The 25,324-nt window shown below is 38.1% G+C and overlaps 1 protein-coding gene and 2 long non-coding RNA genes across 4 annotated transcripts in view; 2 read left to right on the top strand and 1 right to left on the bottom strand.

Moving 5' to 3' along the window:
* Window positions 1-25,324, top strand: part of LOC306987949 — a 29,610-nt gene that overhangs the window by 1,452 nt on the left and 2,834 nt on the right. The gene's annotated exons all lie outside the window — the stretch shown is intronic.
* Window positions 161-13,554, top strand: LOC306987958. 2 transcript variants are annotated; one of them, XR_013795285.1, is made up of 4 exons: window positions 161-791; window positions 965-1,519; window positions 2,537-2,928; window positions 12,737-13,554. It is a non-coding gene; the product is annotated as an uncharacterized lncRNA (long non-coding RNA). The 2 variants fall into 2 exon arrangements; XR_013795286.1 differs by lacking the exon at window positions 12,737-13,554 and having other exon boundaries at window positions 2,537-3,234.
* On the bottom strand, window positions 1,119-21,922 carry LOC306987881 (uncharacterized protein). Its single transcript, XM_079592497.1, has 7 exons — window positions 21,770-21,922; window positions 20,903-21,199; window positions 18,616-18,945; window positions 18,039-18,359; window positions 16,896-17,012; window positions 1,442-1,502; window positions 1,119-1,253 (listed from the first exon to the last, which is right to left on the bottom strand). The coding sequence occupies exons 1-6, from the start codon at window positions 21,813-21,815 to the stop codon at window positions 1,456-1,458; spliced, it is 1,158 nt and encodes a 385-aa protein (XP_079448623.1). The 5' UTR covers window positions 21,816-21,922; the 3' UTR covers window positions 1,119-1,253; window positions 1,442-1,455.

Here is a 25,324-nt window from a genome sequence, read left to right as displayed (position 1 = left end):
GACAAGAGCGCCTATTGAGAACAGGGGAGTGAGGTTTACTCGCACAGCAACTACTAGCTGGCCTCCGTTACAAAAGCATTCGAAAGATGGCGAGAACTCTGCCGGCAGAAAATTCAAAATTCAATTAAAATACATTTTTTTAATTAATTTTTTTTTTTTTCTAAATTGATGCTTATGTTCGCCAAACCCACACAAGGATATAATTAGCTAGAACTATGCAGATGCGGAGGAGGGAGGGTCTAGCTAGCCTCCGTTTTGTTTGACAATAGTTTGAACGTCAACAAGAAGTGACGTCACCCAGGATCGCTTAGAGAACCTTTAAACCAAAGTTGTTTTTTTAACACTTAAGGGTTAAAAAAGCCCTGCAGTAACAGTAAAGGATTCATGACATCATAATATTGCAAACCAACAAACAGCCATCTAGAAAATAGTCACCGTGAGAATGATCTATGCTAGTAACAGCTGATTTCACCATTTATAGGCAAAGGTACATTCGGAAATGTCTGAAAAGTATTTCAATATGTTACAGTTCAACAGTTGTAATGTTTGTGAAAATAGGCGTTTTTGTTCAGCTATTTAAAGCTGCCGTCGGCAACATTTTTTTTATCAAATTCAGTGAAATTGACACTATAATCCGACAGAACAGCACAAATAAGGTGGTTTTAGAAAAAAACCTGAGCTTCTAACTCCACCTGGAGCGTGTTATTTTGTTTTGCAAAAATCCACCGCTCCCGGATCATCGGGTCTAATCAGCGCAGGGGGATGCGAGATCTGACTGTCAATCACAGGCCGTGCACAAATCACAGATCCCCCTCCCTCGCGCAGACGCGGACGATACAATATCACATGCACACGACACGCCTGAAGTTCGCCTGAAGATTGTACGAAGCGTGATGGCAGAGGGAAAATCTAATAACAAGCTTCCAATTCCTCGGTTATTGCTATCTATGGATAGATTAGCCAGGGCACTACCTATGGATAGATTAGCCAGCCTACCTCCGAGTCTATGGTGTTGATCGATGCTGAAGAGACGGACGCGTTCACAGAAAATCAGGTACACACGCTCTGACGATGGGCGGGTGCTCGTTGGTAGTGGGGGAGGGGCATGAGAGTTGTAAACATTCAAAATTGTGTCTAAGTCCACTCAATCTGCCAGACTTGCCGACGGCAGCTTTAATTCAAGTGGAAATAATGTAGTGGCTATATGATGATCCTGAGGGATCCTGTCAGATCATGTGACCTCCACATTTCACCTGTAAGAAAATTATGAATCACAGAATGTAAAGAGAAAGAAATGAACACTGTAATTTAAAATTACATATCTGTCATCTATCAGTGATTATGATTATTTAAAATGTTTAAAGATGCTTTTGTCATCAGAGTGAAATCAGAGAAATGTGTACTCAGAGTTTCCCACAATGAAACGCTACAGTAATCTTACCTCATAGTTGGAAATTATACAGAACCTCTTCGCTGCTTTTTTCCCATGGCTGGTTTGAAAACTAAATCACACAAACAAGTAAGGAATAATTGACGACAGGCCGTTGAATTATTATAAAAATAATGCACACTTGAGGTGGTAATGCGGTCACGACGCGAAGCGGAGTGGCCGTTACACCTCGGGTGTGCATTATTTTTATAATAATTCAACGGCCTGGAGTCAATTATTCCGCTTATACTACAGTTACCACACCTCGAAATATTGTTCAGATGATGTATTTCAAGACGTTTGTAAAGTTTTTGTCATTAAAACGCTCTTGTATGTAGGACTAATTCCTTGCGCATCTAAACCCATGCTCCGTTGCTAATTCCAAAACGTCATTTTAGAGTTAGTAACGGAGGTTTGAGCCGCTGATAGCAGAGTAATGCTGGACACACACTTAACAACCAGAAACATTCTCTGACTGTGAATGCAGCAGATTTTAAACACCACTGTGAACACCGACTGAACGCGCTGAAAACGCGTGCATGATTCATAACATAAGTATCAAATTACATTCATAACCGGCCTTAGAGAGAAGCATGTGCGTCAATATTATTTATTTATTAATTCAATTCGTTTTAATTAATTCGTTCATTCTTTTTTCTATTAGTGACAGTAGACTGACTAATAAATGAAACACAAAGCCCTTTTAACAAGTATAGGCCTATCAATTTTATTTATTTGTTATATTATCTTCAATAATTACGAAAACCCGTTCAACAGGACTATCAATTTATTTAAATATTCAGTTTAATTTTCTATTGATTATGAATAGGACTGTTTACTTTATTTATTAAAATTAAACTGCATGTTTTCATTGATTGTGAAGTTAGACATTGAAAATTGCAGATCAAGCGCATGGGGCTGCAGCTTTTTCTTGTTATGAATTGTATCGTATTGTCCGTTATTACAGTTGACTACGCGAAGTGATATGGAACTGTAATGAGGTCAAGACCTGCCGGAACTACTTTAGCCGTGCGGTTCCCTGAAAATAATTGCACACCTCAGAACGTTCGTCAACCAATCAGATTCAAGCATTCAACGGCCCTGTAGTATAAAAAATGCTAATTTAGCAAAAGAAAGATGTTTCCACTTGCTATAGTCTCTAGGTGATACTTGCCATTTTTAGATGTAATAAAATATCTGTTGTTAAAACTAGTAAATGTCTTTCTTTTATATTGCAGTATCTTATTTTCCACAGCAACATACACACATGTTCTCAAATGGGGTAATATCTGAATGAAGGTCAGTGTGTCTGAGGGCGTTTTCACACTTAAAGATAGTTGTTTTGTTCTGAAACAGGGACTTCATTTGTTAAAATGTTGCATTTTCTTCTTGGTCCGGTTCGCTTTCACAAGGCAACATTTCAAAGCGTACCAAAATGTCACATGTGAGTACAAGATCAGTGTTGAATTAAATATTTCTGTATTAATGGTGTTTCTTTTGTAATGCTGTTTAATATTGAATATCTGTAATACCACAGGGGTGATAGTAGAAAAAAATCCTGAGCCTGAACTTTTTCCCTGGGAGGTAAGCGGCCCCTAAGCCAAGATATATGCCCTGATCAACATAATTGCCAAGCGGGATCCAGGGGTGTGCTCCTCTGGGAGAACATTTTGATAAATAGTCCCTTAAATTATTTTGATATAAAAAATAAAATAAAATCTCATTTTTTTCCCAAATATGTTTAATTAGGGATGCACCGATACCACTTTTTGCAGAACGAGTACTTTAAAGAGTTATAAAAATGGAATTTTCACTTAACTTTTGCAACAACAAAAAAAAGTCTGGACATTCTAAACATTCAGAGAATATCCAGAAATAGCATTTTCATTTGTAAATGGGAACGTTTGCAAAACAGTCTCTGAACACAATTTTGTTAGCTTGTAAGTGTAGTGGCAGTTTTAATCTTTTCTTTGTTTATTATGTTTTCTCAATGATAATATATGAATGCCATGTGTTCTGTATTTTGAGCTTTATGTTGTAACGTTGATACAGGTGTGTGTGTGTGTGTGTGTGTGTGTGTCACTGAGAAGACCCCAGGCTAGGGAGGGGTAAGGCGACCATGGGGGTTCCTTTGTTCCTTTGGGGTGGGTGCAAGAATGCCTTTGATGAGAACATTATAAGACTCCAGAAAGAACACCTATCTTGGTCTCACTCTGCCTGCATACTGGGCTGTTAGGGTTGGTGGGTTTTCACCCTCACCCTGCAGCTGGCCTGTGTGGCTAGACTGGGAACTATTCTGCAGAATAAATGTATATTTTCTTTTAAATACAATTTGAATATTGACGTCTCTTTTGCCTGAGAATGCTGCGTTTGTTAAATATTGTTTTGCCACAACAATTGGTGTCAGAAGTGAGGATTCCTTGGAAGTGACCGCTGGCCCTGAGCGAACGGTGATTGATCAACCTGGACCTAAAAGTATAATCCAGCCCTACCTCGTAGACTTAAGAGAGATGGGGCCGATCGCATCAGAGCCAGCGTGGGTAACTCCACTGGAATTAAGGAAAAAGAACCGTGGCAGTAAGAGCATTTCAGGTAAAGAAGACAATCAAATTATTTTGTTTTGTTGGGGTAACTTGTGGTATAACTGTGGGTGAACCATAGTGGCTGGAACTATCTCTTTGGTGCGGGCACAGAAAGTTTTCGAGGGGGAAATTGTATGCCGAAAACTAGCTCGTAAGTATGGACGGAAGAGCCATACCGTGGACGGAAGAGCCATATCGTGGACGGAAGAGCCAACAGAGCATATTTGCTACCCTTGCCGATTTGAGGTGACAAAATCGGATTTGTTGAGAGACGTCTCACAGATTATTAGACGCGCGTCGAAGGAAAATCCAGGAGAGATAGGATCAGCCAATATGGGGTCACACAAGAGTAAGCTAAATAATTTTAATACACCGGTTGTTTTGTTCTGTAAAATGGGAAAATAATTATGGCCAGAAAAGCATGCAAGAAAATTGGGGAACGGATAATTGTAACAAAAGGGTTTTTGTGATCGTGTTCAGCGTGTGTGTAAAACTGTGAACAGACAGAATTGTTGAACTGAAGAAGCAGGTAGAATAAAAGAAGAATTGTTGAATTGAAGATGAAAGAGAAGGAACTGAAAAGTAGCAAAGTATAGAAAATAGAATGTTTGTTTTTTTTCTGATGGAAATTACAAAAGAGTGAGTTATTGAACTGAATTGTTGGATTGCAGATAAAGAGAACAGATGTAGAAAGAAACTGAAATGTTGGATTGAGAATTGTTGGATTTTAAGCAAACAGTGTTGCTTGAACTGGTTAGATGAAGCAGAGCGAAAAGAAAGTCAAATTAAGTTGAAATGGTCTGAAAAGTTAGTTTTTAGACAAAAATAAGGCATTGAGTATGATTAACAGGGATTAACATGACATAAAGATAAGGAATGTTTCATTAAGCAGAATGGGCAAAATTCTATATGTCAGTGTTAATTATGATGTGAATGTGCTTTATTGTATTAATGTTAGGAAAACAAGGATATTGAAGAATAGATTTCCATATGTTTATAACAGAGTTTATAAAAGATTTGATTGTGCAGGCAGCTATGAGAGATGTCTGTGTAATTTAGGGACTGAGAGATGAATAATTTTGTGATTTCCTTGAAACATTAGAGATAAGTGGGACTGAGGAATAATGTTGAGCAGTCTGCAGATTAACTATCTGATAAAAGAAAAAAACTTCCAAACAGTGTTAATGAAATTGATGACATGCTAAATGTCTTTATACTGTATGAACAGTTCTGATAAATAATGTGAGACAAAAGAGAGCAAATGTTGTAACCAGCTGAAGCTCTGACCTTAAAGAGATTTGCAAATGATGGTTTTGTAAAAGTTTGATTCTGATTGTAAAGAAACAATAAACTAGAACAATAGACTGGTTTCAAACAAAGAAATGCCAAAATGATACAAATTTGAAGAAAGCTTCTGTGTTAACATGGATTAGTAAAATAGAGTAATGTTACTATGATTTGGCTATGTAATTGAATTTGCAACTGAGATTGCATTATAGCTCTGTTTGCATTAGTGAATGGGGGATGTATTTTGAAAGCAGTAAACAGAACAGTGTGGTTAACTTGTAAAGAAAAGACCATTGTCCTTAGGAAGACAGATGAGTTATTTAGCCTTTGAACTCAAGGGTCATGAAGACAGTAAAGCTCAAACTCCCCTGGGGGTTTTTTCGAAGGTCCTTTTGTGTAAAAACAGCTTGATCTGGTCAGGGGTGACGGAAATTTACAGAGAGATTTGAAGAAGATTAAATGAGTTGCAAAATGTTTTAGATTATTCTAATTGCAGATTGGTAAACTCCTAAGAGAGAAAATTTGGAAGTCAGACATTATCCTATGGTAATGAAACTTTTTGATTATGAAAGAACTACAAGCTGATGTGCTGTTTGTAAAAAGGATAAAGTTTATGATTTGGTTGAAAACAATTTGATTATCTGAATTTGATGTGTGCTGAAACAGTTTCAGTGCAACAGAGACCCATTCTGAGTAGGAATTTATAATGTCTAAATTCCCTATAGGGGCAAAGGAAACTATAAAAATTATGCTTGAATTGAAAATGCATTTAATTTATGGAAAAGATAACTAGGCTAGAGTTAACAAGATGATGAAGTTAGAAGTTAGAAAGTTTTGGAAAGTGCAAAAGTGCCAATACAAAGGGCCATTAGTACATGGCTAAAGATGAAGACAGATTTTGTAGATTCAAGGAAAAGATTGAGTAACGAAGGAACTAATACATAACATAAGTTATTGTAATGAATTTATTGTCACATTTTGTCTAAATTACAGTCTTAGAAGGCTGTTGAAAAGAGTATTTGTTTAGAGAAAGCAGCAGTCGTGCGTGTTACGAAAGACTGCTTGAGGAAGGATTGACATGTTTTCTTTCTGTTATGGTCAGCTAAAAGAAAGCTGAAGCAAAGTAATGATAATAAAATAAAAAAACAACACAGCTGACTTTTGAAAAAAAAAAAAAAAAAAAAAAAATGAATAGACATGTTTTGAAAATGGTTAAGAGGCCATGTAAAAATTAGGTAAAAGCTACAGCAAAATGTTAAAATTTTAATTTAAATGTAAATCTTTTTGGAGAAAAGATAAGAAATATGAACGGTTAATAGTCAGGTGTGTGTGTTTGATGATGACTGCAGTTTATGTCTTGATAAGTGTGAGTTTAGGTATAGCTATTCATGGTCTGAATAGTGTGCATAGATGACTTTAAGAAATGTTTGTAGATGACTGAGGCCCATTTGCATTTCAAACACATTAATAGGAGGATGAGAATGTGGTGTGGTAGAAAATTCATATTTTCTACCTTTTGTTTAGATATTAACTTTATTAGAAATTGTAGTAAGTATTTGTTTCTCTTCAGGGTATGTGTGAATGTTTGTAAAAGGTTTAAAATAAGCAGGACAAATGCAGTAGCTGCTGAGATTGCCAGGCAGGAAAAGACAGGGGTTATCAAACCAGGGGGGGTCAAGGATCATTATCTTCAGAGGACAGAGGGGTCATTTTGACCATAAGATAACACCTTTGATCTCACAGATGTAAAGACAGTGAAGCCCACGGAGGAGGGGAAATATAGTGACAATTGTATTCAGTTTTGCAGATGACTGAGAATTGAGAGTTGAGAGACAAACTGTTGAGAGCATTCCAGAAAAGCAGGATACGCAAAGAGGGCCATTTGCATTTCAAATAATTTGATAAGAAGATGAGATTGTGACTTAGAGTGAAGAATATAACATTTTGGTTAAGAGACAGAGAAAGATGTCTACCCAGGACAGTGTTTAGTTTAATAAATCCAAACACAATTATGTTAAATTGATGCACAAGTAAAATGGTTTGGAATTTGCTGAAAGCCATCGCACAGGTGGACAAAAGTGTGCTAACAAGAAATGTTTTCAACAGGAAACAGGGAAGATGCAGCAGCATAACAACAAAAGAATTAACTATTTGACATTTGTTTTTCTTTACAGAGGATGTCAGGATGGATTGCATCAAACAGAACTGATTCTGTTCCAAATGTATAAATGTTGTTTTGTTAACATGAGCAAAGTGGGTTGAGTGTGTTTCAGGGGAAAAGGACTATGAGTGCAAGAAATGATCTGGTGATAATGTTTCAGGTTGACGATTCCACAGGTCGAATCAAGAGGGACGACCGAGTAGACAAGCTGTCACTAACAAAATCACTTAAGGTCTTCGTTCGCAGGTGACAGCAGAAAGTAAATGTTTTATTCCAGTGGGGGTACGGTCATGATCTAAGGGAAAATCTTGTAAGAATCAGAAAATGATTGGAGAGTGTGAGACCTGAGTCCAAACTTCTCACCTTAGACTAAACGAACAAACACATGCCAACGCGAAGAATAAAGTGAGGGATAAAAGGCTTGTGTTAGTAACAGCCTCCATTACGTACGAGGGAGAAAGACGATTTGACCAACTAATGGTTTAGCAGAAGAATCTGTTTTGTGATGATGTTGATGATTTTATTTGATTGATTCAAACTAGGTATTGATTTGATTGGTGAAAATGTAGAAAATCTATTAGTTGATGTGTAATAAGATAACTAGGTATTGATTTGATTGGTGAAAATGTAGAAAATCTATTAATTGATGTGTAATAAGCAAAAAAGACGGTCCATAATGGAAATATTAGAGTAAATTTTGGAAAACTACATTGGTTAGAAGGATGAACAAAATTATGCAGACGATTCGAGTAGCGGAAGTTACTTAATTGAGTTAAGATATGTTTTTGTTTTTCTTTGTTTTTGTTTTGTTCTGTTTTTGATTTTCTTTTGTTTTTCTTTCTGAAGACGATGAAATATAAAAAGGGTTAAAAGCAGCAATCATGCGTGTTACGAGATGACGTACAAGGACAGGATTTGAAATGAGGGGTTTTGTTATAATTTTTACTATTTTGTATGTTTATTCAAATCAACCAGGGGTGTTGAATTGATATGGTTTTATTAAGTTTTTAGATCTAGACTGAATGATAACAGTGTATTGCATCCAGTAATTGTTTGTTTTGTTTTTCTTTGGATTTACTTTATCACTTAAGTAATCATTTGTCTGACCAAGTTATTTTAAAATGTATGTCATTTTAACCGAAGTATAACTATTTGTATTCTCATTGAATTCTCATTAATGATTTTGAAACTTTTCTGAAACTTATTTGATTTTTGTTTATTTGTATTTTGTCCATTTGACTTGCAACAATATTTTTGGACATGAATTGAATCTCTGTGTTTGATTACACTGAATATTTTGCTGATACTCTTCATGAAATGATGTTTTAAACTAGCAGTTGTTGTTTTGTTGTAATTAAATTTATTTGAGTGTTTCCTGAAACAGTGTAAGAACTTGTAAGATCTTTCTTTTATCATTTCTTGACCATATTTTTTTTTAGTACATCAATTTAAGGGCCTTTTGCCAGAGACTAATTTCAATCTGACCAATGACAAATGACATGTGTCTGCTTTTGTGTCGTGGTGCTAGATGTTCTTTTAAATCACAGGATCACTGCTACCGAAGTTCATATCTTGTGTTCTGGTTCAGAAAGAGACAGCTGCCAGACTGCTGTCCCACTCGTTTGCTCCCAGATTCAGTGCCTGTTCTTGTGCAGGTATTCGATGGATGATTTGCATAACGGTGCAACCCAATTTGATAGAGCCTAATCCTGCAGGGCTGGATGGGGAATAAAGACTGAACAACTGACAAACTGTTTTGCTACAAGCTTGGACGAAAAGTCTGAAGATGAAACTTTTGGACTCCATGTGTGTGGCCAACGGGACCAATGGGAAATTCTGCTTTACTGTTTTTGACAACCTATTTCCATAATGACCATTTGGAGTCTGTAAAGGCACCGAGGTGCTGATCAAGGCCTGTAGGCCTAAGATGTGTGTATTTTGGAGGTATGCAATTGTCCCAACTTTTGTTACAATGAGGGAAGTTGTAATTATCTGATTGGTCAGTTTTGAATGTCTCACATTTGGGTTTTAGTCACATGGTCACGGAATGGATAAAAGGAAGATTTAAATGAAAGGTATAAATATGATGAAATGACTTAAAATTGTTGCATTTGTTTTCAGAGAATGAAAAACAGGGAGAAATTGTAGTGGCAGTTTTAATCTTTTCTTTGTTTATTTTGTTTTCTCAATGATAATATATGAATGCCATGTGTTCTGTATTTTGAGCTTTATGTTGTAACGTTGATACAGGTGTGTGTGTGTGTGTGTGTGTCACTGAGAAGACCCCAGGCTAGGGAGGGGTAAGGCGACCATGGGGGTTCCTTTGTTCCTTTGGGGTGGGTGCAAGAATGCCTTTGATGAGAACATTATAAGACTCCAGAAAGAACACCTATCTTGGTCTCACTCTGCCTGCATACTGGGCTGTTAGGGTTGGTGGGTTTTCACCCTCACCCTGCAGCTGGCCTGTGTGGCTAGACTGGGAACTATTCTGCAGAATAAATGTATATTTTCTTTTAAATACAATTTGAATATTGACGTCTCTTTTGCCTGAGAATGCTGCGTTTGTTAAATATTGTTTTGCCACAACATAAGGAAGCCACTATACTTTTAAAGTTAAAAAATTGCACGTGCTTTTCTTATTATTACTATTTTTCACATCTTAGAATGACAATCATCAAATACATTTTAGAATAAAAGTCATCAAAAATACAGAAATACTATAGAAGTTTATGGAACAAAAATAGTCCCATAAAGAAATTCCATAGTATTTCTGTGTATTTGCTCTTTACTTTAAGTATTTTACACTTTCAATTTTGGTTCTCAGCGATACCGATACCGATCCCTGCATTTTCACTACATTTGTAATTTTTAAATGTATTAGTAGATAAACCAAAATAATATAAATCATATCAGTTGGCTTAATTTGTTCATCAAATATATATTTCTTTCAGTTATTTTCCTGCTTAATTAAGTCTGCTAAAATGCATTGTATGATCTTCTGTTACTTTCACTCTTCATTCTATTGCTCTATCATTATCTTTCATTTAATAGTAGCCTACAGCACATATTTTGAGCAGCTCCAGAAGGGCTCAGTGCTGAGGATTGGGTCAGTGGTACAAATGTTTAGACCAGTGAAATACCAATTATTTCATCCAATTTTGATACTATAACAAAAACTACCAGCCTAATTAATGTGAATTAAAAACATTATTAAAGACAAGTAAGCAGTCAGTAACAAAATAAGAACAAATAATCAAATTTCAAATAAATACAATAGAACAAAGACAGGCTACAAATGAATTAAACAGTGTTTTTAGAGTTTTTCGGGTAGATCTAACAGGTACAGAAATTTTAATAAAGTAATCAAATGTGAAAAAATTGCATATTCATTACTGTATAAATTATAAATATATAGATGTAGATTTTTGTAAAGTTGAAAAGGGTAGCCTAGTTAGTCAAGAGCAGTGAGTCATTTATTTGACCTTTGTTTATTAACATAAAACACAGCAGCAGGTTTATTAAACTGCGGCCCCTTTAAGACGAACGCACGGACTCGTCTGTACAAGTGCAAGACGAAGAAAGACAATAAATGCCAATAAAGCTAATTTGAAAGACCATTTCATTCAGTATTTGAGCGCTGAGACACTGGTTTGCCCGGCGCGCATTTTGGATGTTTGCGTTCATGGAACCAAACGTCCAGTAATAATGTAGGGAACCACTCGTTATACATAAATCGGGTAACAGTTATTTGTTTTACTTTACTTACGTTACATACGATTTAGTTTTCATCCATATAACACGTGCTGAGTGTCAGCAATCAAGAGCATTCAACAGAATTGTGCGCGCGGGTTCTCTCTCTCTCGTCAGTTAACGTTAATAATAATCTACATGGCTCGTTGTGATGTCTGTGGGATGAGCTCGACCCTCTCGCGCGTCTGTTCCGCTCCGCGCTTACTGCGCGGTTTTCTCTTATCAGCTCGCGCGCGCACCACAGCTATCAGTTACACACGCTGCATGGTAGTTGGCCTATCGGTTGTTGGTATCGGAGCTTTTTTACGAGTGCGAGTACATGAGCTCGGTATCGATGCATCCCTGTTTTTAATAATTCAAGCACTTTTCAAGCCTACCTCTTAAAAAATATGGCTGTTTTCCAGGACTTCAATTTCAAAAAGTCAAATTCAAGTACTTCAAGCACCTTGTACGAACACTTGCACTCCATGACTTTGGCTACGTTTCGCGCTGCCAGTGTGGGAAACACATTCGTGTATGGGAACCACAAAACAAATTCGCATGTGGAGTGACTGCTGAATTAATCTGATTGGCCAAAATCAACCCCTATCCCCTATGAAGTAGGCTTACTGGTGTAGTTTAGTGAAAGCGCCTCTCAGGCCCCTTTTCCACCAAGGCAGAGCTGGTGCTGGTTCGGAGCCAGAGCCTAGTTTCAAATCGGTTCTTTGTTTTTCCACCGCCAAAGCACCAGCTCCGAACCAGTAAAACTGGTTCTTAAGTAGCACCAAATCATTGCAGGGTCTAGAACGGAGCCAAGTAAGAACCGCTTGCGTCAGGGGCTGGGGGCGGGGTTACCGTGACCAACAAGACGAAAAGAAACTTGTGACTGCCATTTTTTAAATAGCTGCTAATCGAGCTAATAGCTGCTCGATTGTAATCTCCGTCTATGCAAGTTACGGCGAGCTGCACGAACGCGTTGGATTCACCGTGTTTGGATGCCGATGTAGTTTCGCAAAGCCATGAGCATCAATAGTAACGCAACGAACGCCATTGTTGATGTAAGACTTGTTCGAGATGCATCGGAGCGGCGCGGACCGATCAGAGCTCCGGGAGTATTTGGAGAGCATACGACTCCTTGTGCTTTTGATCGCTTTAGCAGTGCTTTAATGTCACGCGGCGATCGGTCTGCGTGAAGCCAAACCATCTCGAACAAGCCTGGTGTGTTTTTGTTTGGCGCTGCCGCGCTAGCGTTGCTGGGCAACATGAGATGTATACACAGTGACGTAAGATCTGGCTCTGTTTTGGCTCTCTAGCCTGTGGAAAGGCAAACCGGTTCTTAGAAGAACCGTCAGTAGAACCAACTCCGAACCGGCTCTAGCTCTAGCTCTGAACCAGCACCTGGTTCTTGTTGGTGGAAAAGGGGTACCATTGTCAGATCACGCGAACCTGATTTTTTTTTTTTTTTTGCAGACACGTCTGTAGCCTACGCCGGAAATCCGGCGTGACGCCGGAGTGCTATCAGGCCTGAATACCATCATTATGATGAAGGCACGTCATATACAAACAGACACAAACATGTTGCAGAGATCAAACACTATCAGATCTACAATAACTGTGTTTGAGTTTATATCTGTAAGTAGTTTTTGAAATATGCTGTTGGCCAGTGTTGATATTTGAAATCAACCCAAACAAACACACCCCTTCTTCATTGCTCCGCCTCCAATCATAACCACCCTACTCTGAGTCGGTCTCGCACCACGCACTGCACTGACAAACTGCGCCTAAAATAATCGCAGCCTTTGCCAAATCGAGTGCGGTTTTATTGCGATTAATTGTGCAGCCCTCGCACTAACAATAACTCTATACACCGCATTATCTAGCGGTTGCCAAGGCGCCTCTCACTAGCTGGCCTCCGTTACGCACGCAATCCAAGAGAGGATGTGTGTTTATCATAGCAGAAGCGCAACAGAATAATGCTTCACAAAAAATAAAAGCACAGATGATGAACGAGGAACGACAAGGAAGCAAAAATAAATTAACGTACACTACACACTAGTAATTATAAACAAGAGTTGGTTGTTAGTTGCCAACAGCACAGCAGCTCCAGACACACAATGACACTCAAACCCAGTGTTACTCACTTGTGGAGCGAATCAAAGCAACATCTGTGTCTGTTTTCAGGCCTTCCCGCTTCTCTCTCTCCAGCGCTGGACAGCTTTTAATATTAATGCGGGTCCTAAAGCTTTTGCCCAGACATAACCCTTTATTTCCAAGTGATTTCCCAGAAGTTGGTAACTTCTTTACCAACAAAACAACAACTATCAGCAGTCAGTTCTCAGCTCCACACACACAGGAACCCAGTCCAACCCCTCCCACTCCCAAAAACCTTCTCTCCTCCTTCTCTCCACTAACCGAGGAAGAAGTATCTAAACTTCTCCTCTCCAGTCATCCCACCACCTGCCCTCTAGATCCCATCCCCTCACACCTTCTACAAGCCATCTCTCCCACACTTCTACCAGCACTCACACAGATCATCAACTCATCCCTCCACACTGGCACTTTTCCTACAGCATTCAAGCAGGCTCGGGTAACCCCACTGCTTAAGAAACCCACATTAAACACATCACTCTTAGAGAACTACAGGCCTGTCTCTCTCCTACCATTCATCGCGAAAACACTTGAACGAGTTGCCTTCAACCAAGTATCATCTTTCCTCTCTCTGACCAACCAACTAGATGTAAACCTATCTGGCTTCAAAAAAGGACATTCAACCGAAACTGCATTGCTGTCAGTCACAGAAGCCCTACGGATCGCAAAAGCTGCCTCCAAATCATCAGTTCTCATTATCCTGGATCTGTCTGCTGCCTTCGACACTGTGAATCATCAGATCCTCCTGTCCACCCTCTCATCACTGGGCATCACAGGAACTCCTCTCCACTAGGGCTGGGCATCGTTCAAAATCTTTCGATCCGGTGCCAATTTCGATACCTCAGTTTCGATACCGGTTCCTAACAATACTCTTTTCGATACCAATTTTATGAAATCCATTTTAACAAGATTACATAACATATTACCTCAGAAAAACTTTTATTTTTTATTTATTTAGTTTTATTTTTTCAGTTTGACTCATGCTCCTTAGCCAGTGCACAAATGAATAAAAAATGTTTTATAAAGCGCTCATGCTCACCAAAGCTGAATTTTTAAATAAAAAAATACAGTAAAACTTTAGTAATATTGTAAAATAGTATTACAATTTAATATCGTATATAATATATTTCAAAATGTAATTTATTCCTGTGATGTCAAAGCTGAATGTTCAAAATCATTACTTCAGTGTCACATGACCCTTCAGAAATATGAAAACAGTTTGATGCTTAATATTTTGGAAACTATGATAATTTTTTTCATGATTCTTTGATAAATATACAAAATTCAAAAGAAAAGCATTTATTTAAAAACTAAATATTTTGTAACATTACACATGTTTTAATGTCACCTTTGATCACTTTATTGCATCCTTACTGGAAAAAAATTCTGACTAACCAACACATTTTTGAACGGCAGTGTACATTCAGTAGGTTATTATTTATTGCAATATAAACACTGTCCGAGTGATCAACAAGATATCTCTTCATTTACCAGTCGAAGACGGAGCAACTTTCTGCTCTTATGTTTACTCCGTGCACTGTCAAGGTCTTCATCGTGTTTGTCGTGGTACCGGTCTATGCAGCAATTATTTTACCGCAAATACTGCATCGTGCGCTGTTGGCATCGAGCCTGGAGAAATGTACCCACACTTTTGATCGACTTTTCCACATCTTTAAGGTATTATGTGTGTGTGCTCGCGTCTCATATGAATATGTGCGCGGAGAGTTTGTGTGTGTGTGCTCGCGTCTATATGAATATGTGCACGGAGAGTTTGTGTGTGTGTGTGCTCGCGTCTCATAAGTATGCGTGTCGAGAGTTTGTGCGTGCGCGCGCGCGTCTCATATGAGTGTGCGCGGAGAGTTCCGCGTGTTTCGTGTGAATAGAGTTTGCGTGTATGTGCGTGAGCGACTTTATGTGTGTCGTTGTGCATTTCATATGTATTTGTTTGAGCACTGACGTTGACGAGTTAACTCCTTAGGTATCGAAATCTGGAACCGAACAACATGTCATTTTTCGATACTCGATAGTATCGAGGCAATTCGGTCGGTACCTAAAAAGTATCGAGACTCGGTACCCAGCCCTACTCTCCACTGGTTTGAATCCTATCTCACAGGTAGGTCCTTCAGGGTCGCATGGAGAGGTGAGGTATCCAAAGCACATCAACTGACTACAGGGGTTCCTCAGGGTTCAGTTCTTGGACCGCTCCTCTTCTCCATTTACACCACATCACTGGGACCCATCATACAGGCACATGGCTTCTCTTACCACTGCTATGCTGATGACACCCAGCTCTACCTCTCATTTCAACCTGATGATCCCACAGTAGCTGCACGTATCTCAAGCTGCCTGGCGGACATCTCAGCATGGATGAAGGAACATCACCTGCAGCTCAACCTGGCAAAGACTGAGCTTCTCGTCCTCCCTGCCAATCCGTCTCTACAACATGACTTCACTATCTAGCTAGATTCAACTTTAATCATCCCATCAAGGTCGGTCAGAAACCTTGGAGTAACATTTGATGAGCATCTGACCTTCACAGACCACATCACAAAGACAGCTCGATCATGCAGGTTTGCACTGCACAATATCAGGAAGATCAGGCCTTTCCTAACTGAGCATGCAACACAACTTCTTGCCCAGGCCTTGGTTATCTCTAGGCTTGATTACGGCAATGCTCTTCTGGCTGGTCTTCCATCATGTGCAACTAAACCTCTACAATTGATCCAGAATGCTGCAGCCCGTCTTGTCTTCAACGAGCCCAAAAGGGCCCACGTCACTCCTCCGTTCATCTCTCTGCACTGGCTACCACTCGCTGCTCGCATCAAGTTCAAGGCATTGACGCTCACTTACAGATCGACCACAGGCTCAGCTCCCTCCTACTTTCACTCGCTCCTACGAGTCTACATCCCTACCAGAAGCCTGCGATCGGTCAATGAGCGACGGCTCGTGGTACCATCACAGAGAGCCACAAAATCACTCTCCAGAACATTCTCATTCACTGTTTCATGCTGGTGGAATGATCTCCCTACCCTCGTCCGGAAGGCAGATTCCCTAAATACATTCAAAAGACAACTGAAAACTCATCTCTTCCGTTAGCACTTGACATAAAAAATAAAAATAAAAACCTTCTTCCTTTAATCCTCCCTTGTTTGGCTTATGCTACTATGAGCAATGTCTGAACTTTATATATATTCTGTATTTTGAGCACTTCTTGCGTTATTTTTGCCTCTTCACGATGACTCGCTTGCTGTAGTCCTCAGTTGTAAGTCGCTTTGGATAAAAGCGTCTGCTAAATGACTAAATGTAAAATGTAAATTTCTTCTGAGCTTGTCTCTTTTGTACTGTGTCTCATCTCTATTTCTGCAGTCTTTCCTCAAATCTCCCTCTTGATCGTTCTCACTCCTCCACCGTCATACGCCCCTAATGCTGATTGGCTAAACGTTTGTTATTGTGTCGGACCGACTAACATCCAAACAGCATATTTCAAAAACGGCTTACCCCACCTTTGAAAGAACCAGACTATTATGTTTTCATATTATATGAACTGTGTGATACTTACCCTTGCCAGTTACTGGTTGAAACCTTCTGCGGCGATAGTAAATCACACAAGCAACTGCAGCCACCAGCAGAACACCAAGAACAACAACAACAGGAACAGGCCATGTTAAATCTGAACCTGTAATGATATAGAGAGAATGTCATTAGTGTGATGTGTCTTATATATAAAACATTATAAACATCAGTGTAGATCTGATACTGTAATTATAAAGACAGACATTAGTGTGAATGTGTCTGATCTATAACACACACTATAAACATCAGCACTATATAACCTGAGTGTCGATGGTTTACAAGGATAAAAAGCTTCAATCATTAACAAACATTATATAATGCTCAACGGATCGTTAGTTAAAATATATTCAAATAGCCATGAGATAACATGCTTGTTAATGTTTAAATAAACGTATGATTGCATGATGATTAACATCATTATTATTAATCATTAAATATGAATATTTTTCTTACACAAACGTTTTGCTTCAGAAGGCCTTTATTAACCCCCGGAGCAACTTGTGTTTTTTGGTTTGGCCTTTTCTATCTCCCTAAGTTTATTATTTTGGTCTCCTTATTGAGTTGCTGCTTAAATTAACTCCTCCTCATATTTTAATACCCAAGTGTGTTTGTGTATGCCTGGAGCATGCAGTGGGAGGTGTGACTCTGAGAGACTGTGTTTAGTCTAGAAGTTAGAGATGCTCTATTATATAAACCCCTCTTTCTTATGTGGGTCCCTCAGGAAACTGGTGATTCAAAACAAATACCATTAAAATCCATTTTGTATATTTCTCTTTTTAGATTCCTGTTTCTACAATAAACAATAATAGTGTGATGGATTTTACCAATAATTTAAATACAAATCTAAATTAATTTAATATGTTGTTTTAGTAGTTAGTAATAATAGTTATTACTAATAAACTTAGTTCCTTTAAAAATATAATTTTGCAGTGTTTTGTTAAACTCCTTAAAATCTATTTAAGATTGTACCTTTAGTGATTAAAATTGGTTTAATTTGAGTAAACATCATTTTACAACACAAATGGTTCACACAGTGCTGATGTAAATACATACCGGTAATACATAATATATATATATATATTTTTTTTTTTTTTTTTTTTTTTTTTATTAAAACACTTGATACACTCACCACCACTGACAGAAATAATTAATTTCCTGAATATGACGTGTCTGACGCTGGTGATATCGAGGTGATAGAGTCCAGAGTCACTGGTTGTGGTGTGTGTGATGGTCAGAGATCCAGTTAGATCGTCCAGCTTCAGTCTGTCTCTGAATCTCCCATCAAGAACATCTTCATTTATGGAGGAGAATCCAGACGTTTTATTGATTTCTGCCAAGACGTCTTCATGTTCAAATCTCCATTGTACCAGATCATCTCCGTCTAACTCAGTAACACCAGATTCTAGAGTGACAGTAACTCCCGCCTTCACTGTCAGTCTGTTCAGTCTATCTGTCTCAGGATAAAACATACAAGAATACAATTCATGAGAACAGTCACAGAGAACCATCATAATAAATCCTATACAATTATATTTTATTTTGCACGAAATGTCTTGAGAACTTTGGTTACCAATGAACACTACAGTAACAGTTTTAGATACAGATTTTTGTCTTGATGTTTTTGTGTAAACATCAAAGTATGTAAATTCTTTCCAGTGCTGATTTGAATACAACCATGATTACATTTAAATACTAAAGTGACTCACCAGTAATAGTCACATTGAATGCCTTGTGTGTGGTGTATGTTCTCCTCTTGACATCAACTTCATAAAGTCCAGAGGTCTTGAATCTGATGTGACTGATAATGAGGTTTCCAGTCTGATGATCCAGCTGCAGTCTGCCTCTGAATATCCCATTAGAAATACCATCATATGTAGAGAAGATGTATTCATCTTTTTTCATTTTAGCAATAACATCTTTCCCTCTAAACCTCCACAGTATCTCATCATCTTTCAGTATTTCAGTATCAGTGTGTAGAACAACAGAATCTCCCTCTGTCACTCCCACAACCGTCACTCCATCAAAACTAGCATCAGCTGAAGAACAAACCAGAAGAGTTTCTCTGTCAGTTTTCACTTTTATAACACTGTCAGTAAAGAGATTTACAGAAGATTATGGAGTCTTGTGTAATAAACATCATGTGACTTTCTGCAGGCTAAATTTAATTTATTCAGTTTTTCTGTTTTTTGTTTTATCTGGTTCAAAGCAGATGGAGAAAGCACACACATTGTAACAGACTTTGCTTTGATAAATATTCGAATTAGTTTTTGAACACATTTTTTTTATTTATGTGAGTTTAAATGGGTAATGGGAAATACAGTAGCCTATCTGTTCAATTTAAGTCAGGTGCGTAGGGGAAAAATCTACCACAGATTCACTACACGATCCCAGCCGAGGAATAAGGGTTTTATCTATTGTGAAACGATCGGTTATAAAAACAAAACAAATTTATATACTTTTTAACCACAAATGTTGGTCTTTATACGGCGGTATATTTATTTCACATTTGCTCCATGATGTCCTACAAACAATATTCATATTTAAAGGTGGGGTATGTAATTCTCTTTTTTGGCCATTTTTTCAAAATCACTTAAAATCCTATTCCTATCCCACTTACAGCCACTGAGTTAGAAGCACTGAAATAAAAATGAAGCAATTTAATCATCTGTGGAACGGGCAGGACTCGAAAAACTCCAGCCAATCATTTCCAAGACCACCTAGAATCATTGGACAGTAAGTGCGTCAATCAAACGGTCGTACCATCCCCCCCTCCCCCATCCATGTCCATGTTCTTTGAATGGGTGGAGTCAAAGGAAAGAAGGTAGGACCATTTGAGTTGTGTATTTTCAAAATCTGTCGGCCGTTTTGCAAATCACATACCCCACCTTTAAGGCTATGAAAACAATTATAGTGAATGTAACCATGTAGGCTCTTGTATATTATGTGGAAAAAGGGTTGAAATCACTTTATTCTGTTACTCTCCTGACGCAGATTTGCGGTAACAATGGATGCAACAATCTACTACAATCAATAATTTCAGAGTAAGTCAGAATAAATCCAAATGTAACAATTCATTAATAGACAGGTAAATGTATCATGCCAATTACAGAATCAATTTAAAGATAATCAATACAAAATATCAAATACTCTGAAGCAAAGAGTAAAAGATGCATACCTGACATTAGAAAAAACACATAATGCCGAGAGTCCGAGGACATTCAGCATCACGGGCTGATCTGAACTATAAATCATGCTGAGGCTCTTGAGGCATTTCTTTAAATACTCGGACCAAGTTCAGAAATGTCAACTTAATGCAAACTTCAAATGCAAAGTCTCTGGTGTATTTTGGGATTATTTATAGTTAGAAATCTGACATTATAGACAAAAAAACAATTTTTTCTTGTTTAATAATAAGATTTTTGTTTGCACAATAAACTTCATCTGAGATGTCACACAATTTGGACTTCTGTAACTATTGACAGATTATTCAGAAATCTGCTGAGATCAGATTCAACTATTGTCATTGTACAGAGTGCGGCACAGAGGCAATGAAATACAGACAGTCTTAGTTATCTATATTGGAAAAATTCAAGATCAGAAGACCTCTAGACCTACTCGTCTAAATGCATCTCAAAAATACAAAATGTATCACTGTTGTTTTGAGTAAAAAATTATTTAAATTACATATATTGTTTGTCTTTTTAAGAAAACTAAGTCCAACTGGTGACTGTACTGATATGATCATATTACCATAGAATTAAAATGAATATGAAATCCTTATTTCCTTATAATAAAGAAGAAATTGTATTGAATATTAAATGGTCTGTTTGTCAGTTGTCAGATAATGACAAATATTTTATTCATAAATAAAACTGAAACTCAGTTTACCAGTAACATTTTACATCTGTAACAAAACAATGTGGATAATTTAAATTGTTCATAGGGTGTTATTTATGTATTGCAATTATTAAATTAAAAAACTGAGACACTCACCACTGACACTGAATGTCTTCTCTGAGGACCCTCTGGCACTGCTGATCTGTAGTATATATTCTCCGGAGTCAGTGGTTTTGATGCTTGTGATCTTGAGATCTCCAGTCAGTTTGTCCAGCTGCAGTCTGTCTCTGGATGCCCCTTCAGTCATGATGGAGTCACCCTCGATTCTAGCAATGCGATCTCCATTTAACCTCCATTCTATCACATCTTCTCTCCGTACATCAGTAACATCAGTGTGTAAAGTGACAGACTCTCCCTCAATGACTGATATGGTTTCTGCATCACCAAACACACCTAGAGAACAACCAGAAACATACTTAGTCAGAAATTAAACATATAAAAACACTCAGAAATCACGAGTCTTGTCAACTGATCAATGGTACGATTAAATCTTGCATGTATTTCTGCAGTCTGCATTCAAATCTGAGTGTGTTCTGTTCATGTAGGCACGCACGCACAAACGCAAAATAAATATATTTAAAGTGATATAAAATATTTAGATTGAGCATTTGAGTATCCCAAACTTACAAGTCAATCTTAATAACAATAACCTACAATGTATACAATTATTAGGCTATGTTTGAGTTTCGTCTCAAACAAACAATATAATGTAATCCAATGCATTAGATTAATCGAACTCAATGAATCATGTTGTGGCCATGCGTTGAAGACCTGTGAGAACACTGCCAGTGTCTACCATGTATATTACTCCGACTAAAATATAATGTAGCCTAGTCGTTATTGTGCACCATACAAAATGTCCTGATCACAGTTGTTACATTTTGAAATTCAAAGAATAAGAAAATAAGAATGCTCGTTTCCAGTGTAACGAAAGTGCTGCAGTAATGTTAAAAACCCACTTACAGATCTCAAATAATAAGAAAAGAACATGTATAAGTGCGCTCTTCATGTTGATGTAGAGATGAGTGTTGGATAGATGATCCGTAGAGTTATTAAAGTCCTCTGTTCTCTGAGTGTTTTTGTATCATCATGTTTCCGTAGGTGTCCCACTAATTAAAGCCCCACATACAACAATTGATAGGAACTCTCGATCGGAACCATTGAAAACAGTACATAGAAAACAAGCTTTGCTGAAGTTAACAGTATATACATTTCTTATTACACATAAAAAATAAATAAATTAAAAAATAAAATGCCTAAATTGACTGGCTACATCAGCATCAGTCTCTCTCTTGTGTGCTGAACAATCCCATCAGCAACCAGACCACACATCTGGACATCAACACACTCTGTCACACATGTGCAGGTACCACAGATTAATTTGTTGGTTTTACCGAGATTGATAAATTAAGATGCCAGATATTATGAATGAGTTTCTTTCATCATTTTCTCATGGCTTTCTGAACAGGTTTGATTTGTTTTATCTGTGGAGCACAAAAGGAGATTGTGCAGATATCTATCTGGGTTTTTTTTTTTTTTTTTTTTGAGCCTGTGACAGCTAAAGTCAGCTTGTTGAAAATCTAAATTTAATTTCTAATTTGTTTCATAAGTTCCCCCAGAAGGCCACGCCCCCTGTTGTGATTCAGTTGAAGCTGTGCTGCGATTGGTCGTCACTGCGCTGATGGGCGTGGCTTCTGCCGCTGCTGTTGTTCTTCTGGTCAATGACGTCAGATCTACAAGAGCTAAAACGGAGAAAACAGAACAGATGTCATAAATATTGTGACATATTCGAGGTTTAATCAGTAAAATTGAAACAATATGTGTGGTCTATAATTATTTAGAAATGTGAAACAAAGCTTTGCTTACCAATGCTCTCTGAAGTAGATCATTCACAAGGGGGTAATCCATCCGCCGGAAACTGAAGCCTCCGCGGGAGCCGCCATTGTAGCAGAACTTCACCTGCTGTTAGCATTCCATTGACTCCCATTCATTTTTGCGTCACTTTGACAGCGAATAACTTTACATCTGAAGCGTCCAAAGACTCCATTTGTCCATTATTTATTTCTAAAGAAACACGACAATGTATAAAGGGCTCCATTACTTTGTATCTTACGTTATGACTTCGTAGAAGCCGTTTTTGTAAAAAATAGGCTAACGATTGCGTCATACCCACGCGACTCTCTGTCGCACTGTAGAGAAATTACCGTATAGACCGGCGGAGAAGCTCACAAGCAATCGGGGGGACGTGGAGGTATAAAGTCAAGGGAGAAGCCCATAGAGATTCATAAAGTTGCTCATGCTGCTGGCTCATTGACAACTAATAATCACGCTCTTCGTCTCTGCGAGATTCGGAAGGGAATGATTCAGATTTCCCTCGGCACAGCTACTAGAAGACCCACGTCACATCTACGTTGTCAAGCTCAGTTTGAGTCTGCGCAGTTCGCCTGGCGATCAGGAAGTGAGTGCTTCAAATGGGCTTCACTTTTCTCCGTTGATATTTATGGGGTCGCTGTGTCCATCTTATATACTGTCTATGATCATTCATCACCTGAATCTGGTGTATAGAGCATCACAGTCCCGCCCACAGCCCGAGAGAGCTCTGGTGCCGGAAGTAAATTTCCCATTCATTTCTCCCATTGACTTTTGGAAAAATCCGTATCTAAAGAGTTTTAGAGCATGTCTGAGGATAACCAGCTATGGCTGAACTCATAAGCATACAACATATCATTTCGAGTAAAAAGACGAAGAGAAAATCCAAAAAAAGGCAAAGGTACAAGACTGTGTACATATTTTCATTTCCGAGCGAAGGAACTACTCATCCCATAACCCACCGCGCCTCACTGAAGTCGACTGAAGCAAACCGCGAAAGAGCCTTTTGAGTGAATTTTATATAGTAAATGTGTAGTTAATAGCAGTTATTTCAGTAATAATCGTGTAAATACGATGAAAGCGGTTAACGATATAGTTTTAGCAACATGGTGCAGCTCAGTCATCAACACACGTGTGTTCAGTCAGTGTGTAACGTTAGTTTGTGTGTTTATCTCAAAGCCCTTTATGACACAGGACACTCTGCTGACAGGACAGGTTGAGGTCCATGCTCATTTTCATGATGTTATAGTTCATCCTTAATTGTAATAACATTTAATGTATTTTCTTAATATCCACAACAAGTGAAAATTAAAAAGTGATGGTCAGCAAACCAGAAAGTGCACAGCGCCACCGGTCTGATGCATGGACCGGTGCATGGTCTGCTCTTGGACCGTCATATTCAGTTTATTAACTTGCCATGAATTATTACACAAATGTTCAGTAAATGCATGAAGAGGTATGCCTAGGCTTAATATTGTTTTGACAGTGGCATCATAAAATGCTTGATATGACTCATACCATATGAAGGCTACAGTAGCCTATCTAAAGTGAACGATAAGTAAGGGATAATGTAAAGGTTGTTATAGCGAATACAACTCGCGAAAGGCTGATTATGAGCCCGAAGCGGAGCCTGAAGGGAGTTGTATTCGCTATAACAACCAACTCGCTAAACATTATCCCGCTTATTACATGGCTACCTACCAAATAAATAAATAATTTGACACAAAATATTAATTTAAAAAGGAATGTATTGATTTAAAAACTATTTATATGGCTTCCGCTAAAGAAAACAGTCCGTTCAGTCTCTACCAGAGAATGTAGACGGGCTCTGGTCTCTACTGTTAGAATCCTGCTTCCATGGCAACGCTCTGACCTTCGCGGGGTTTACACATAGACATAAGAGGGTTTACACGACATCCACCAATCAGATGCATCACTGTGGGATTGTTTAGGATTGTGGGTAATGAAGTACTTATCCAAGACATCGCGAATAAAAGGCATTTATCTCAAATCAAGGTTAGTGCCCCATGAACTTTTGGCGTTTATATGAGCATATACAATCGCTTAGTACAGCCGTTGCTGGTTTTAAGTCTACCATGTATGGTTACGTTTTTATGGCTTATACCCCAAATGTCTATGGAGAAATTGTATTGAATTTTTACTTCCGGCACCGGCTGTGGGCGGGACTGTGATGCTCTATTGGGCCATCTGGTGGCCAAAATGATGAATATTCTGGAATATTGAATTTTATTATTTAATTCCATCCATTTTACGTTACTTTGTTGATCACAGTTTTCATTTTTTTTTCTTAATTTATGTTATGTTGCCTTTTTTCTGTTTGTTTAATAAGTAGCATTCCCGCAAATGCAAAAATATGTGTCACGCTAATAAATGACTGTAGAATTGAACTGAAAACTGATTATCAACCGAACTGCTTTAGGCTACATCTATAAATCATGTATTGTGTTAGGAATATTTAAAGACCCAAGTACCAGATATGATGAATGAAGACCCAGAGTCAGAAGTGCAGTTAATTGAAGAAGTTTCATCAGGCAGAAGACATCTTCAAGACTTTCAAGGAGTTTGTAGGCCTCCCTCTGTACATTCGTTTTTCACAGCAATTACACCCTTCACCAATGTTAGGTCACC

This window comes from Phoxinus phoxinus (genome assembly GCF_949152265.1).
Source record: "Phoxinus phoxinus genome assembly, chromosome: 20".
NCBI lineage: Eukaryota > Metazoa > Chordata > Actinopteri > Cypriniformes > Leuciscidae > Phoxinus > Phoxinus phoxinus.
Note: the sequence above shows the minus strand (reverse complement) of the source record. Positions and strands in the feature narration are given on the sequence as shown.

Bases quoted from the DNA above. Each gene is read 5' to 3' on its own strand.
- LOC306987881 (XM_079592497.1), bottom strand. From the start codon at position 21,815: ATGAAGAGCGCACTTATACATGTTCTTTTCTTATTATTTGAGATCT. The intron at 18,946-20,902 runs GTGAGTGTCTCA...TTTGTTCTTCAG, and splicing joins GAAGACATTCAGTGTCAGTG to CTGATGCTAGTTTTGATGGA. The intron at 1,503-16,895 runs GTAAGTATCACA...TGTGTGATTTAG, and splicing joins TCAACCAGTAACTGGCAAGG to TTTTCAAACCAGCCATGGGA.